The 18087-nt window shown below is 44.6% G+C and overlaps 1 protein-coding gene across 3 annotated transcripts in view; it reads left to right on the top strand.

Annotated features, from left to right (window-relative positions):
- The window catches only part of BEND5 (BEN domain containing 5), a 237313-nt gene that overhangs the window by 167748 nt on the left and 51478 nt on the right, over nucleotides 1-18087 (top strand). For all 3 annotated transcript variants that reach the window (XM_081818422.1, XM_081818421.1, XM_081818420.1), the window contains one exon: nucleotides 16855-17007. In XM_081818422.1, the coding sequence (XP_081674548.1) occupies nucleotides 16855-17007 (153 nt within the window). The remainder of the gene's footprint in view (nucleotides 1-16854; nucleotides 17008-18087) is intronic.

Raw genomic sequence — 18087 nt, 5'->3', positions numbered from 1 at the left:
AAAGTTAATTTAGATCAATTTAAATTTCAGTAGTCACATGTTACTGTTGTGTTAATCTTTTTTTTTTTTTTTTTTAGATTTTTATTTATTTATTCATGAGAGACAGAGAGAGAGAGAGAGAGAAGCAGGCTCCCAAGGAGCAGGGAGCCCGATGCAGGACCCGATCCCAGGACCCTGGGATCATGACCTGAGCCGAAGGCAGATGCTTAACCATCTGAGCCACCCAGGCGCCCGTTACTGTTGTGTTAGACAATGCAGCCCTAGAATATTATTTGTAATATCACCTGAAGTAATTATTATGGGATGAAAAAAAATCACTGAGCACCTACCGCATTTCAGGCACCTGGACACGCACTAACCCACTTAACCCTCATCAACCCTATGAGAGGAATGGTTGTCACCTCCTGTTTGCTGACAAGGAAACCGAGACTTGGAGAAGTGCAGTGACTCCTTCACTGTCACACAGCCGGTTCCGGGTTTGAGCCTAGATCTCTAATTCCAAAACTCTTCTCCTTCCATGACCTATGCTCATGCAGCCCATAGCCGGCCAGTCTCCGGTCTGCGAACGTCAGCAGCACTCCCACTGCCTGGGGCGGGGCCTTGGGGGGGTGCGCTCTGGGGCTGCACCTGGGGGCAGTGGAGCCCTCTGGTGGCTATAGGACCACCCGATCTGGCCCTGCATTCTCTCTGCATTGCTCCACTCACTCTGCCCCAGGGACACTGGCTACCTCGCTTTTCCAGGCATGCTCCTGCCTCAGGGTCTTCCTGTGGGCACTTACCCCGTCTCGCCCCAGGGTGTATGCATAGTTTTCTCTTATTATAAATGGATCACTCCGGCTGCAGGGTCGAGAGCAGATCTGGCTGCTAAGGGAGGGAAGGGGGTGTTGGAGTGGAAACAGGTCAGCTGAGTGGCGACGCTATAGTTCAGAACCACAACAGCCAATGTCAAAAGCCAAGCCACTGCCTCCTTGCCCAGAGCCTCACAGTTAAGTGTCAGAGCCGGGATGACCTTCAGAACGTTCTTGCAGTCTAGTGAAAGTCCTTGTTGGGAGAATGATAAAACTGAGGCACAGGTGCAAGAAGGTAATTTTCGGAAGGTCGGCCGAGTTCGTAACAAGAGCTTCCATCTGCTGCTATGATCTTTTCTCCGCATTATAAGACCGTCATAAAAATAGAGATTTTTCTCTCACCCACCTTCTTGCCTCCATCCCAATCCTGCTTTCATTTTTAGAGACAGCCCCTGTTTTCTTAAAGGCCACCGAATCACCTACAAAGGCAGGAATTCAGTTCTCCCTAAACAAATCAATTTTTACAAAGAATGAGCAAATCTTCCCCCAGAAATCTGAGCATGGCCTCCAGAGAATACCGAAATTCATACAAGGTGTCTTCGAAGAAGATAGAAAAATCTTATTCCATTTTTTTAGAGACGAAGGAAAAAAACACACACACATAAAAGCCCAAACATAATTTTTCTGATGCCTGATAATATTCTTCTCTCATCTCTCATTTCCCCACAACCATTTTGTCTTAGGCTCCGGGAGCCTGTGGGAAGCTGCCGTGTGATTTTTATCTCTGTGATTAAAGTGTTACACTTTATTGAGTTCTTTACATCAGCAGCAAAATCTGCAATGCAGGATTTTACATAACACCTCATTTTCTTCCCACACCATTACTGTTATTAACCTGGTGGCAATAAACAGAAAATACAGCTTTGCTTATGATGTACTCTTTATTTTTGTTCCAATAGCAAGAAGAAAAATAAAAAGGGAAGGAACCAGAGGGAACAGGGAAGAATTTTTTGCCCACTAAATCCCTTCAATGTCTGACCTTCTCCCTCCGCATTCCACAATAGCAATTCTCCCAGAAGATCAAGGACGGGGACTGTCTCTGCTTGGAATGTTTTCTTCTCCACCATTAACGCATCCATTTACTCATTCAGTAAGGATTTCCTCAGCACCTACTATGTGCCAGGCACTGTGCTAGGGGTTGGGGGTATGAAGATTTCAGGTCTCGACCAGCACTTGGTCCAATGGGTGAAGTAGGCACGCACCGCAATAATGATGAAACTGCAAGATGAGGGTAATAAAAACGTGGGGCTGAGTGAAATGCACGTGAAAGAGGACATGGTCAAGCATACCTAGATGGGTTAAGGAAGTCTTTACAGAGGAAGAGAAGCTTGTACTGGGCCCTGGAGAATGGCCAGGTAGAGCAAGGCCTCCTCGGCTATGGGAACGGCATAAGGCAACCTTGGAAAGCACAGAAGAGCATGGCATGGTCTGGAAGCTGTCAGCTGGGCATGGTGAAAGCATCGCATGCCAGTTAGCAGACAGCAGGAAATGAGGCAGGAGATAGAGGCAGGTCACGGAGCATCCGATACTCCTATACCGAGATACCTTCCACGCTTTGTGTGAATTCACCCTCTGGGCTCCCCTAAGACCCGGAAATTAGAGGATCAAGGCAGAAAGATGTAGCAGAATAACTTGTACTGTGGACAGAAGATGTAGGCTTTATCCTAGGCTCTATCACTTCCTCAGTGTACTCTCGAGTGGTGTATTCATCTGTAAAATGGGTATGGGAATGAGACAATGACTGTGAACAAGTTGTGTAGTTTGTGTAGTATTTCATGTGTCAAAGGAAGGGATCCACCCAGCAAAACTCCAGATCATTCAAGAACCAAAGAAGCCACAAACTAATTCTATGGGATTTTAATAAAGGTTTTTCATGTGGATGTGGGTAAAGGAGCCTGCCCTGTTCTGGGCTTTGCCTTCAAACCAAGAGATAAAGCCTGATTAGTCCCCACACCTCCTTGTCCGACCCTTGCTTGACTCTCAGACCGCCCCCTTCCTCCTCGCTGCTGTCTGGCTGAGTGATGTGGTCCATTACAATCAAAATCTTCTGTTTCGAGGGAGTGAAAACCTATAGCAAAGTAATGGCTTGAGAACATCCTTACCCTCCTCCCATTTAGGGCACCCAGGTGTTTGAATATGTGTATTTAGGTGTCTGAGTTTTTTAAAAAAACTCTTGTTCTGATTTTGTATCCTATAAAAATACACAATGCTTATCTTTATATTAACAAGGAGCTCCATTTTTATAGGCAATGTATAGGTTACACGGAGAAGTGTGTTTCTTTTACTCAAATAGCCATGCTTAGGGAAGAATCAACTTGTTCGTATCAAAATGTCGTAACCTAAGACCACTGATGCTCTGACAGCATCATCCTCTAACTGGGGACCAGTACCCAGGACGCAAACATCCAACTCACACTGAGAGGATAATGGCAGCACCCATCTCAGGGAATGGCCCCATCTTCCAGCCAGCCATGCAAGCCAGAAACCTGGGAATCTGTCCCAGCGTAGGTCCTGTAGCCAGCACTAGTCTTAGTTTATAATAGGTTTCAAATATGTACTCTTCCTTCTTCTCTCCCTCCCTGCCCCTGCTTTAATTGAGAACCTTATCATTTTTCAATCAGTTCCCACTTAGACTATAACAAAAATGCCCTAACTGTTCCACATGCCTTTGAGTCTTATAACCTCTAATTCTTCCTCATCAGAGCCTCCCGAAAAATCTTTCTAAAAGGCAATACAAACATAATCATGTTATACTTTCATAAAATACTTCTCTGTGTTTTCTACTTTATAAGAAAAGTCCTTAGTGGCTTACAAGGCCTTCCATGATGGGTCCAGGAAGCCTCTTCAGCCCCCTTTGTCACACACTGCCCCCCCCCATAATACTCTTCAATCATGCCAAACACCTTATAGGTCCCTTAATGGGCCAGGTGGTTTTGGGTCCTGTGGGTTTTGCTCACACAGCTCCCTTTGTCTAAAATGTCTTTCTTTCTACTGGGGGTTCCTTTCCTTATCATCCATTTGGTGAACCCCTTCTTGTCTTTCAGTACCTTGCTCAACAGCCACCTCCTCTGTGAAGCCTTTCCTGACTACCCAATAAATTGATGGTTCCTTCAGCTGTAGCTTCCCCCAGTCTCCACATATATCTCTCAGAGCACCCAAATGGCTGAGAGGAGAGAAGGATTGAGGAGAGAGAAGAAAGAACAAGATGAGAGAGGGGGAGAAGGAAGAAGGAGAAGGGACAAAGGAACAGATACAGGATCTCTGTCTGCACCTTTCTCCACCCCGCCCCCCATCCCCAGTCACCTACACTGAATAAAGTAGCGAGGAACCACCTTATTTTTCTCCAGGATGTAGTACAGAATTGCAGCATGAATGTTGGCACCCCTGAACACTTCTTTGAAAAACAATGATGCCTACCCTACCACATGGGAAGGCTTCATTACCCTGGGGAAATGGTTGAACTGCCGTCTTATAGTAGGCTCTCACCTCAGGGCCATACCAAGGAAAAGGAGCAGGTACTCAGGTCTTGAAGGAGATAAGGTGGGAAACTCTGTCAGAATCTGTCCCAAAGGAAGGAGGGAAAAAAAAAAAAAACAGCAACAGTACAAAGCAGAAAGATGAGATGATTGAAAGATGTAAGACTCTCAGGGCATAAGGGGCCACAAAAAGTCACCAAATCCATTCTCTAAATGGGGAAATTGAAGAGAGGGAAAGAAACTTCTCCAGGGTCACAGAGCAGGTTAGTAGGAGAGTCAAGATGAGTTTCCTGGGAAGAAAAGAACTAAGATTTACTGAGGACTTACCAAACCCCCAGCTCAGTGGTTAGACATATATTTTTCTCTCTCTGGATCACCTAACAACCTCCTACAGGAGATATCTCCAAGTATTCAGGCCACACATATTTATTGAGTTCCTAACGTGTTCCTGGGGGTGCCCTAGTTTCATCAGCCTTTGATTTATAATGAAGCAACATTAACTTTTAATTATGAAATTAAAATGTCCCTCGGCTCCAACAAGCTTACATATTATATCACCATCCTCTTCTTAGTTTGTCTTTCTGCTCAGACTGGGGCTTTCTGCAGGGAGGTTTGGCTTTTCCACTTGTATCTGTATCTACTCTTGATGCAGGAGTGAGCACCTGGGGTGACCCCCAAGGGCAAGGAGCAAGCAGAGCCTTTGGAGGTAGTGAGATGTAAGTTAGAATCCAATTGAGGTCCTTTCCTGCTCTGAGATCTTGAGAAGCCAGTCTCTGAGATTCTTCTGAGAAACTAAGCTGAGAAACTAACTTCGGTGGATTGTTGAATCACATGAGCTAACTGGTGTAAGAATGGTTTTTTTTTTTTTAAGATTTTATTTATTTACTTGAGAGAGCAAGCGAGAGAGAGAGAGAGAGAGAGAGCACAAGCAAGGGGGAGGGGGAAGAGGCAGAGGGAGAAGCAGTCTCCCCGCTGAACAGGAAGCCCAATGGAGGCTTGATCTCAGGACCCCAAGATCATGACCTGAGCCTAAGGCAGACACTTAACCGACTGAGCCACCCAGGCGCCCCTGGTGTGAGAATGGTTTATAAACACTACAAATGTGTAAGACGATGGTTATTGTCAGTAGATGTTCTATTGAACAAGGAAGAAAATTACATTTATGTAAGCTGGGTCTCCAAGCCCCCCTCAGCTCTGTGTTCCTCTAGCCCCTGTACTTCTCTTCAAATCTTCTGTTGCACACACAGTTAGCTTTAAAATGTCCATCTTCCTTGCAAGGTTATGAGCTCAAGGAGGTCCATCCCCATGGTGCCAAGCACAGCGCCTCCACATAGCATCACTGTGTGATTGGAAAAAGTGTATTCAAAGTGTATAAACTGCCAGACATTTTGCTAGGCACAAAACCAGGTACTTCCTGACTGTCCTGTGAGGTTGAGATTATTATCCCCACTTTTGAGTCAAGGAAACTGAGGCTCAGAGAAGGAAAGTAACTTCCATAGGTCCTAAAGCTCACCCATGGCTAAGCTGACACTTGAAGCCAAGTCTACTGAAACCAAAACCACCCTACTCCATGAGTACCCTTCTTCTGTCATCACCGTCATTGTCATGGTCAATGTTGGGTTCATCAGTCACTGCTATGGGGAGCAAGAAACAGATCAGGAGTTCTTCTTTTGCCCTGGGAAGGTCTGTTATGAACCCAGACCTCCTGTGCTGAGCCTCTGGTCTCTCTCCCTTTTTTAGGGCAGAGGTGAAGGAGGAGGTAGCAGTAGGGGAAGGCTCCCTCCTGCCGGGCCAGACCCAGCTCCTCCTGGGTCATTAGGAGGAGATGCAGAAATGCCTTTATTTACATGCAGATCTTACTTTTCACTTCTAAGTAGAGGAGGATTACGAGAGACAAATTGGAAGTAGGAAAATGTTTTCACTCCTCATCTTGCTGCTACTGGTGCTTTTTCCCTACACCTATGCATGACTCTCACAAATTTCCTTTGTCCTGAAGTTTACTCTGCTAAGGCCAAAGAGGCCACAGATGCAGAGGCTGGGAGGTTCTGAATAGCTTAGAGATGAAGAGCTTAGCCCTAGGTCAGAAAGACTTGGGTTTGAATCTCAACCTTGCCACTTGCAAGCTCTTCGCCTCATTTTCTTCCTCTGATTATAACAGTACTTAACTCATAGGATTGTTACTAGAATTATTACAAGACCACACACAGGAAGCACTCAGTAAATGTCAGTTGCTTTTTAAAAATTTTTTTTTATTTTTTTAATTTAATTTTTTAAAATTTTTTATTTAAATTCAATTAGCCAACATAGAGTACATCATTAGTTTCAGACGTAGTGTTCAATAATTCATCGGTTGTGTATAACACCCAGTGCTCATCACATCACGTGCCGTCCTTAATGCCCATCACCCAGTTACCCCATCCCCCTGGCCCCCTCCCCTCCAGCAACCCTCAGTTTGTTTCCTAGTGTTAAGAGTCTCTCATGGTTTTTCTCCCTCTCTGATGACTTCCCATTCAGTTTTCCCTCCCTTCCCCTATGATCCTCTGTGCTGTTTCTTATATTCCACATATGAGTGAAACCATATGATAATTGTCTTTCTCTGATTGACTTATTTCGCTCAGCATAATATCAGTTGCTTTTGATGAAGTCCTGGTTAAGAGCATGGACCGCAGAGCCAGACAGGGTGGGTTTTGCCAGTTAACCACTATGTAACGTAGGGGTTCCTTTGCAAGTTACTTAAACCTCTCTATTAGTCAGGTTCCTCATTTGTAAATGTTTCCATCTGAGGGGGTTGTGGGAGGAGTAACGAATGGCAGGTGGTAAGCCATAAGTTGTTATTACTGTCTTCCCCATAGCGCCTTGGGTGAAACTCCTTACGCCACACCCCTTCCTCTGCTGATACCCGCTTCATTCATTTATGATTCATTTAGTCACTCAGCAAATGTCCCCTGAGCACCTACTGTGTGCTGGGCTCTATGATACACCCTGGGGATACAGAGGTGAACCAGACACGGCCCTAGACCTTATTGGCTTCACAAACAACTCCCTCCTTCTTAAAACTTTTTTTTTTTGCTCTAGTTTTCATGAAACCACACTGTCCATTTTTCCTCCTACTCCCTGCTACTCTACGGTCTCCTTCACGTCCTCCTCTACCTAAACTCTCAGCTTTAGAGGACTCCAGAGACACCTCCGTGCCCACGATGCCTACCTTCACGCCTCCAGGGCTGCCCTCTCCCCAGGGCTCCAGGGTCGTGTGTGTAACTGCCTACCTGACACGCCCGGACACGCAAATTGCAGAGATCCCTACCGAATCCCATTTCCTTACCACCATCCCGATTGGTCTCCACCCCAGTCTCCTCTGTTTCTCTTTGTGGCACCACCATCTCTCAGTCATTCAAGTCACAAAGCCCAGATCTATCTTTGATTCTTTCTGCATCCAATCCATGCGCAGGTCCTACGAAGATGTGGCCAAAGTATTTCCAAATTTGCCTTTCTCTTTTCATCATGGCCACCCCACTCTGATTCAAGCTCCTATGATCTCTGGGGGGAACTGTTCAATGGCTTCCACTCATGCCCCTAAAGCCCATTATCTCCACGACAGGCAAGGGAATCCTTTTACCACATTCCCTGTTAAAATAACTTTTCACTGTACCTAGGATAAGCTCCAAAATTTGACCCCAGGCTGCAAGGCCCTGTGTGAGCTGTACCCTATGAACCTCACCAGGCTGACCTGCCGTGTTTATCATGATCCTGCCAACGAGTCTTCCCTCTGGTCTTTGAAAATGTCACCCTCGTCCTTGCTTCTGGGTCTTTATTAGCCCAGAATTCTCTTGCCAGCCTCATTGAACGGCTCATTCTTATCATCCTTCCAGGCTCGGCTCACATGTCAGAGGCCTTTCCTGATTACACTATCTAAAGTAGACCCTGTCCCCATCGCCTCCGTGATTCACCATCGTGTGGCTCCCCTTAGTGCATTTCTAGTGTGTATTACAATTTGGGATCACCTGGCTTAGTTGCCATCCCTGGTCTGTCATCCCCATCCACGTGTCAGTTCCTCGAAGGCAGGAACCACATCTGTTTGGTCCACCCCCCCGGGGTCCTAGAAACAGTAAGTTCATAGCAAGTATTTGTTGAATGAATGAATGAATGAATGAACAAACTGGATAATAAATACTTTAACAGAAGGATATTTTAAAAATCATGGTAGTCCAGAAAAGAGAGCTGCTGTTCCTGAGAGAGTCAAGGAAGGCCTCTTGGACAAGGGGCCATTAGGCCTAGCAGTAAAGGATGAGCAAGCTGTTAGCAGGGGGAGAGAGGGATGGGGAGGATAGGCATTTCCACCTGCGGGAATGGCAGGCAAGAAGCGCAGAGTAGGACATGTGTGCAGGGGAAGCTGCAGGGGGTCTGGAAGTTGCAGGTAAGACTGGAGCATAAAATGCGGAAGGCAGGAGAAAAAGTGCCCATAGCCCCCCCAGTTCCCTAGGCTAGCTATCTGGGTTTCCTATGTGGTTGCTCCTCTTCTTGTCCCCATTGATTCATCACATCCTTTGTGACCAGAAGTTGTGTTCAGCCATATCCAGGGCATTCCTGAGCAGAGAAGCCTTAACTGTGCCACTTCAGAGGTCTAGATTATGCATGACAAAGGACGTTGACTTTGTTTTGTTTGTTTCATTTGCTCAGTTGTTTTTAAAGGAAGAGTTCTCAGTTTTTCTGAAAAATGATTCTTCCTGCCTTAGGACATGCACCCTGACTTCCATAAACATCTACTTTAACTTTTTCTTTTTCCTTTAACCTCATATTTATTGTGCTGCTTTTTTTCTACTTTCCTTTTCTACTTTTTCTACTTTTCTTAAAAAAAAAACACACAGGGAGATATTTTAGTTGATAATAAAGATTAGAGTTGGGGCTTTTTTTGCCTGAGGGCCATGGGAGACAGTTTCCTGGGGTACATCTCAGTGGGGGAGCTGTCTGGAAGTTTTCTAAGGCTCCTTGCTCCTCCCCTTACCCCATCCAGTGCTCTTTGAGAGTTTGAGTTTGAGAGGCTAAGCCTGCTGGGATCAGTCCCCAGACCTCCTCAGCTCAGAGATGAAGGAAACTGCCTAGGTCTTGCAATCCTCAGATCAGGGCGATTGCCTTGCTAGACCGTAAGCCCCTGAGAGCACAGCAGGATGCGGGGCGCGGGGTCTTGCAACCAGAGGGACATGGGCCCCAGCTCTGCCACTTCCTGCACCATAAGGCTGGGCAGGCTACTGGCGCTCTGGAGCTTCAGCCCCCTCCTCTGTAAGGAGGAGGGACAAAGCAGCTCGCCCTCTGGACTGGTGCTTATGCCTGCCTAAGCTTCAGCTTCTTTCTGCTCGCCAAACCTGGGCTCAGCCCCCCTGCCCTGCCTGGGTCAGATCTCCCTTCTTTCTCTGGATCGAACACGTGATGAACCCTGAAGGGCTGTCCCGATGTGAAGGAGTCAGCCCCACCTCACAGCACCAAACTGAGGTGAAGCATGTAGGGAAAAAAAAAGAAAAACCCATTTCCTCCCTGGTGTCTAGGAGGAAGCAAACTCCACGCTAAATTATGTTGCAAATATGCCCTAAGGTAGTTTTAATTTTATTGGCACTGATTTTAATTTACTCTTTAGGCCCCTGATAGCAGGATGAGCTGTTGGCTGCTTTCAAGAGGACAGCCCTTCATCACCTGGTTTTAATTAAGGTTCTTAAGTTTGGAAGGAAAGAAGAGAGATGCTTTCTTTCCCCGTCTAATCTCCGTCCTAAATGGTAAGGAAGGACCCCGCATTAGCGACACACTCCTTTGCTCTGACTGACTGGCCTCGGAAAGGTACCTCATTTGACTGCCGGGGAAAACCTCGGCCGCCTCTGTTTGTTCCTATCATTCACTCATTCTTCCATCACTTTCTTTCCTCTTCATTCCTCTGCCAGAGCTTGAATGATAACCTACCACACACCAGGCCTTGCTCTGGTCCTATGGATTTAAAAAATCAACAATGTATGGCCTTTGCCCTGAAACAACTCCCATTTTAATGGGAGATGGGGATAAACAAAGCCTTTATATGCCATGTGGCAAGTGCCATGAGACAGAGGGCTGTGCCTTAAATTATGAGAGCACAGAGGAGGCTGGTACCTCATCCTGAGGAGTAAAAGAGGCTATTTGAATTGAGATTTTTTTTATACTAGTCAGATGAATAATATTAGCTGCTATAACAAACAATCCCCAAATTTCAGCGGCTTAGTACAGTAAAGGGTTCATCACAGTCCGACCCGGGTCAAGAGGCTTTCCTGGCCATTTTCCTCCCAGTGTTGACTCAGGGACACAGGCTTCTTCCTTCTTATGATACCGTTGTTTTTACATGTAGCTTCCATGCACAAGAGCAAGAGAGAATGTGAGTGACTGTGTCTGAGTGTTATGGTCAGGTCCGGAAGCGGCAGGTGTCACCACTGCTGAATCCCATTAGACCCCAGCCAAATAGCAAGGGAGAGGGGGTAATGTCTTCCACGGTCCAGGGAAAGGGAGTGAGACTGGTAAGGGAGAGGGGGTAATGTCTTCCACGGCCCAGGGAAAGGGAGTGAGACTGGTAAGGGAGAGGGGGTAATGTCTTCCACGGTCCAGGGAAAGGGAGTGAGACTGGTAAGGGAGAGGGGGTAATGTCTTCCACGGTCCAGGGAAAGGGAATGAGACTGGTGAGCATCCACTCAGTTTCTGCCTTACGTGTGAAGCTTGCATCAAATTTAGCCAGATCAAGAGAAAACGTATTCCAGGCAGAGGAGATATTTATGGTGTGTAAACGTGGAGACAGAAGTCATGAGCATAGCAGGTCTGTGTACCGCGGGTGCTTCCACGGGGCTGGAGTGCCCAGCGTCAGACCAGAAAGGGCACGAGCCGAGACTAGATGGGGCAGGGACCAGATCACGCAGGGCCTTTCAAAATATGTGAAGGGGCTTGCACTCTATCCTGTGAGCAGTCGAGAAATACAGAACAGTTTTAACTAGGGAAGTGACATGATTTGTTTGCATTTAAAAATATCACTCTAGAGCAGCGAGGAAACTGGGGAAGAAGCATTGTAGTTGCACGAGTAAAGATGACGGGACTTGGATCAGACATGGTCCCCGTCCTCGAAGAGCTTACAGACACACAGACATACTTAGCCAGATTAGGTGTAGAGCAACAAGTACTGATACCAAGACCCAAGCAAGAATCAAAGAACCACTTTTAAAATAAGGCTACTGAGGCAGAGTGAAGAGTTGCCACCTCTCCATGGTCACAGACTGGGTCAACGTTAGAACCAGAATTAGAACCCCTCCTCCTGCTTTCTTACTGGGCCCACACAGGTCCATGAAGCCAGGTTAGGTACAAACCACAATAAGGATGTTGTTGGAATTAGTATTTGTGGTCTTCGGGATTCCCTGCAAAGTGCAGGGCATGTGTAGTGAAAAAGAAAAAGAACTTAGGCCCTATTCAGGTAAATATACTAGACTGTTTTTAACTCCAGCTCCAGCCCCAAGAACCTCAGAGTGGGAAGGGGTCTTAGAAACTAATCCTTTAATGTTGTTTTGGAAGTACTACCTGATGTGGTTAGACATGCAAAAGAAATTAGGTGAAAAACTGGGAAGGGGGCAGGCAGGAGATAGAAGTACTGTGTACAGGTGGTAAGTTTACAAACCCCTTTCTTCACTCCTTTCCAGGCATCCTGACCTCCTTGCTGTTCCTGAAACATGCCCAGTGCATGTCACTGTTGCATTTACTTTTCCACCTGGAAGACTCTTCCAACTGATAGACTCAAGAGTAACTCTCCTCCTCCATTTATGCTGCTGGTTTTCCAGAACCCTCTATTATTTTTTTTTAATTTTATTATGTTGGGTTAATCACCATACATTACATCATTAGTTTTTTCTATCCCACTTCTTTATTTGTCTCCATGGCACTAATGCCTCCTGACATCTTGTATTTATTAATTGATTTGTTTATTCCCTTTCTCTCCTCAAAGAATATAAACTCTTTGAGCTCAGGAACTTTCTGTTGTGTTCACTGCTCTATCCCTAGTACCCAGCACACTCCCTGGTGCATACCCAATGCCTAGAACACTATCTGACACATCATAGGCACTCAGTGATTATTTGTTGAATAAGCAAATGAAAATCCAAGAAAATCAAATGATAAATTATTACAAATAATAATGGAATTAGTGAAGTATTGGGTACAAATTATTATGTCAAGAACAAGAGCCTTTAGGGGTGCCTAGATGACTCCGTTGGAGGCGCATGCAACTCTCGATCTCAAAGTTGTGAGTTTGAGCCCCATGTTGTGTATAGAGATTATAAAAAAATAAATAAACTTTTAAAAAAAAGAACAAGAGCCTTTATATTTAAAGAACCATTAGTTAGAAGAGTTAATGGAAGAAAGCATCACATTTACATCATCAAGAAACTGCCTTGGCATCAAAAAGAAACATTCATGGTCTATATGAAAACAAAACCGAAAACTTTTTAAAATTTCCTGCTGTACCCAAGAGAAAATTTGAATAAATGGAAAGTCAAAACATATTCTTGGCTTGGAAGGCTCCAAGTCATAAGAGTTGATTCTTCCTATGGTAATACAAAAGTCTAATATGGTTATTGAGAATATTGACAGGGGTTAGGGGAGAAAGAAAGTTAAAAAGCTAATTATAAAGATCGTATAGAAAAATACATAAGACAGTACAGGAAAATTTGGGAAAAGAGGCATAATGAGGTGATAATAGCCTTTCAAATATTAAAATGCATCATAAAACACTAATTTGAAAAGATATATGCACACCTATATTTATGGCAGCATTATTTACAATAGCCAACATATGGAAGTAGCCCAAGTATCCGTTGATAAATGAATGGATAAAGATTGGTATAAATATGTATAGCTATAATGGAATATTACTCAGCCATAAAAAGGAATGAGTCTTGGTATTTGTGATAATGTGGGTGGACCTAGAGGGCATTATGCTAAATGAAATAAATAAGTCAGATAGAGACAAATACCATACGATCTTCCTTTATATGTGGAATCTAAAAATCAAAACAAACAAGTAAACAAAAAACCAGAAACAGACCCATAAATATAGAGAACAAACTGGTGGTTGCCAGGGGCAGGGGATGAGCAAAATGAGGGAAGGGGAGTTGGAGGTACAGGCTTCCAGTTATGGAATGAGTAAGTCACGAGGAGGAAAGGTACGGCATAGGGAATATAGTCAATGGGATTGTAAGAGAGTAGAAATGGTGACAGATGTTAACTACACTTAAAAGTATAAAATGCAACAAGATACATTATAAACTTAACATAATTAAAACTGTGTAGTACTGACACATGAATAGATAAATGACTAGAACAGAATTAAAAGTCCAAAAACAAACCCAAATACATACAAAAAATGTATATGGTAAAGATGACTTTTCAAGTCCGTGGGGGAAAAGATGCACAATTTCATAAATAGTGTGGGACAGTAAAGTACAATCCTTACCTCACAACCTAGGTTCATGTAAATTAAAATTGAAATGGAATATTTAAAGGTAAAAAGTGAAACAATGAAAGTAATAGAAGAAACAAAGAAGGATTTCGACCCAGAAACCACAAAAGGAAAGATTGATAAGTCTGTATAAAAAATTAGCATTTAGAAATTTCTGGATGGAAAAAAGTACTAGTAGAAGTCAAAAAACAATGACAAGCTGAGCAAAAATATTTTTGTACTACACATAAAGACTAACACACTCCAGCTTTCAAAATGGGCAGATGAAATTAACACAATTCGTAGAAAACAAAATGCGAATAGTTCTTAAATGTATGAAAAGCCTAAACTTAACCAAGTAATAAAAGAGAATTATACTAAGAGAAATTCAGATTAAAACTAATCTTAGGGGTGCCTGGGTGGCTCAGTTGGCTAAGCATCTGACTCTTGATCTCAGCTCAGGTCTTGATCTCAGGACCGTGAGTTCAAGCCCCACATTGGGCTCCATACTGGGTGTGGAGCCTACTTAAAACAAAACAAAACAAAAAACTAATCTTAGGTATCTTTTTTCACCCTCCCACCAAATTGGCAAATATCAAAAAGTTTCACTCCACCCGTGTTGTCAAGTTAATTGCAAAAGAGACATTGTAATATTTTGCTAGAAATATAAAGTGGTCTTTCTGAAGAGGTCAGTCTGTGAGTATTGATCGAATTGCAAATGCACAGGGGACCCAGAAATTCTGCTTCTTGAAATTTATCCTACGTATAATTATATATGTGTGAAATGCATATATTCAGAGTCAGTCACTAAGACATTGTTGGTAACAGGAAGAGGTTGGAAATCACTTAAATGTCTGCCAATAGGAGACTGGCTGAATAGTTTATATATGGCTATTAAAAAGAATGAAGTAACTGTTTATGCACTGAGAAAAAATTACCTCCAAGACATGTTAGGAGAAAAAAAGCCGATTTGAATAGTGTGTTCCGTGTGCCCCCATTTGTGTTTCCTGGGACGGCGGGGTTGGGTGGGGGATGGATATTTACTTGTTTGTGTTAAAGTATCTCTGGAAGGATGCAGGAGAACCTGATAACACGAGTTGCCTCTGGGGAGTGAAACCAGGTGCCTGGAGATTCGCAGGGGTGATAGAGAGGTTTCTCCCTATATATCCTTTCATATCTTTTTGACTTTTGAACCATATAAATCAATCAATATAATTTGCTGGTTATTTAAAGTGAAATCATGTTAGATGCCAGGTGTCAGGATAGGGCAGCCGAAGCCACTTCAGAATGTGTTATCAGAAGAACCAGCAAATCAACAAACAGCGCCCCCCTTTCCCAGCACAGGGCCAGGCCGAGCCCGACGAGGTCAGAGCAGCTGACTTCCAAGGCCCTCTCCAGCCGATGTCCAGAGATAGAAACTGCAGCTTTTCCTTACACATTTCTTAAGTCATCTCTCTGCCTCCTCCTCTCCTCGGCAGTTCATCAAACGCTCCGAGGAAAAGACAGACAATTGAAGAAAATAAAATTGCGAAGATGACTTTTATAGGGCTCCTGTTGAATCATTGTGTATTCCACCTCCAAAGCTGAAAATGATGAGTTTAATATCACACAGCACACTGCATCTTGTGTCTCTCCAAAGACAGCTTATGCTACCCAGAGAGTTGGGAGCTCGGCAAGACATAATTTTTCACTCCAACTCAGAGGCAAATGAAATGACAGTCATCAGACCCACATTCTAGAAGGAACACAGTTTTCATTTGGTTTTAACTTCATTTGAAAGTGTCCCAAGGAGGAAGAATCCTTCCAAGCACAGACTTTCTTTCTTTCCCAGGAACACATGCTAGAAAGGGGATGGAAAGGTGGCCAGGTTTTGCCTTGGCCATTTCTAGAGTTGACCCGTTGATGGTGAGAAGTTAACTGTGCCAGGGGTCAGGCGACCTGGGTTTCAGTCTCAGTTATGCCAAGCTAGACAAGTTTCTCTCACACTTGGAGCCTCTGTCACTCTCAGAAAGGATTGTGAGGTATACATTGGGCTGATATATAGGAAGAGAAGGTCAGATTTAAGGGACATTGAAGATCTATGGGCCAAAAACTTCCCCGATTCTTGCCAGTACATTCTGGTGTCTGGACAGTCTCTCTCGAGTCATTGGTCCAGTCATTCTGCATGCAGCTCCTGAGCGCCCTTCATGTCCAGCCACTGGACTCTTTACAGACATCTCCCTACCTTCAGGGAACTCGTAGATGGGAATGTTTGCAAATAATACCATATCAGGGTAGGGAATGCCTCAAATATGTGTAAGTAGAGAGCAGAGAAAGACTGGTCAAAATCATCTCTACAGAGTACAAGGTATAATGTGTACTATTTTTTCCATGCCCAATTTATATATTATTGGGGAGCAGGTGTGGCAACATGAAATGAGGTTAAATAAAAGAATTAATATGTCACATGTAAAACTCTCAGAATTGTGCTTGGCATGCATTCAAATATTCAGTAAATGATAGTAATTATCATTGCAGTGCTTGGTTCCCACTATAACTCTCTGAGGTTGGAATGAAAATAACCCATTTGTCAAATACAAAAGCTGAGACTCTTTGTAGGACCACGATCTCCCCTAGGCTGCCTCAGCTAGAAATGGCCCAGTCGGACCCAAACCACAAGCAGGTCCAATATAAATACAATTGTGTTACCTGAAGGTATTTCTCATTAATCAGAAAAACAGAGTCTGCTAGTGCCTTTAGTCATGAATGTATCAACTGTTCTGGGTAAGCAACGTCCGACTTAAGCCAACAAAACCCTCACCACTTCAGAACTCTGAAGAGGGCTGCCAAAGGTAGTGCTCTCAGACCCCCAGGGCAGATGGTGTTAAAAGTGAGGGGAAATTGATGTTCACAAGTCTCACCCCCTCCAATTACACTGCAGATGAGTGCTAAATCCACTGACACATAGGCACAGCTCGGAAGGAAGCGTGCACACCACGTTTAACGTCTGGTCCTTTAAGGCAAGCTCTGTGACCCCAGACTTCTAATTTGTCATCCTTTCTCTCAACAGAAAACAAGCCTGGAGTTTTATATTGACATCCATGCCCACTCCACCATGATGAATGGCTTCATGTACGGCAACATCTTTGAAGATGAGGAACGATTCCAGAGGCAGGCCATTTTCCCCAAGCTCCTCTGCCAGAATGCTGAGGATTTCTCCTACGTAGGTCAAGAGTTCTCTCTCAGCAGCCCCCACCCAGTTCCCTCCCTTTCCTCTTCACTCAGCTCAGTCGGTTTAACATTCTCAGAACACCAGCTCCATGCCAAGCTCTGTGTGGGTGATAAAGATAGAGGTGAACAAGCTATGCCCATGTCCTCAAGCAGCTCCTCACCAGTCAGGGGGGAGAATCTTGGAAAAGACAGCACCTGGTCTTTCTCAGGAGCTGGGATTTGTTCAGTTGATGTGACCCCAGCATTAGCAAGAGAAGGGACTCACCAAGCACCCACCACACGCTGGCCCCAGCACCAGGGTCCGGGGTCTACTTTCTCCTCATCCAGCTCTTTTAGTAGGAGCCTCACCCCTTGCTGAAGAGGGTCATGTGCCCACCATGCTCTCTCTCCGTGACCGTTGCTGGGTCTCGATTTCTTTGTCAGTAATTTGTGGATGATCATGTTCTGCCTTGCCCGCATCATAGCTTCCTGGGGGGACAAAGGCAGTAATAGGTGGAAGAGGAGTCTGCAGACAGTGAAGACCTCAGCAGACCCCAGAGACTGGTTGTTACTACCCACCCCACATGCTGAGGAAGACTCAGCAGTGAGAATAATTTGCAGCAAAAAGCAATACTGGAAAAGGGCAAGGAGAGAAGATAAGGAGGAGAATCAGCATGTGGTGTGGGGACATGGGAGAGAGTTTTTGCACATTTTCCTTTGTTTTGATACTAAATCTCTGAGGCCTATTATTTCCATGTGGCCAGAGGGGGAGAGTCCCACAAAGGTCAAAGCAATTTCTGAAGTTGATGAGCTGAAAACTTCCCTGCCCATTGTTCCAGGCCTGGACATTAGTGGAGATGATGAATCTCTCCATGAAGTAAGATGCACTTTGAATCCCAGAAGTTTTGAATGCCAGGCCAGGAAAGGAACTGGCTCAGTCTCCTCCTTGTTCACCCAAGAGACATGTATGGCCCAGAGAAGTTTAGTATGTACAGCGAATTCACTCAGCATTTGGTTGCAGAATCAAAGCAGGTGGCTCCCCATTTGCATCTCTGGGGTAGAAACAGCCACGCTTGTTTCTTTTTTTTTTTTT

This window comes from Leptonychotes weddellii, chromosome 4, assembly GCF_054177405.1.
Source record: "Leptonychotes weddellii isolate Sample4059 chromosome 4, ASM5417740v2, whole genome shotgun sequence".
In the NCBI taxonomy this organism is placed as follows: Eukaryota; Metazoa; Chordata; class Mammalia; order Carnivora; family Phocidae; genus Leptonychotes; species Leptonychotes weddellii.
Note: the sequence above shows the minus strand (reverse complement) of the source record. Positions and strands in the feature narration are given on the sequence as shown.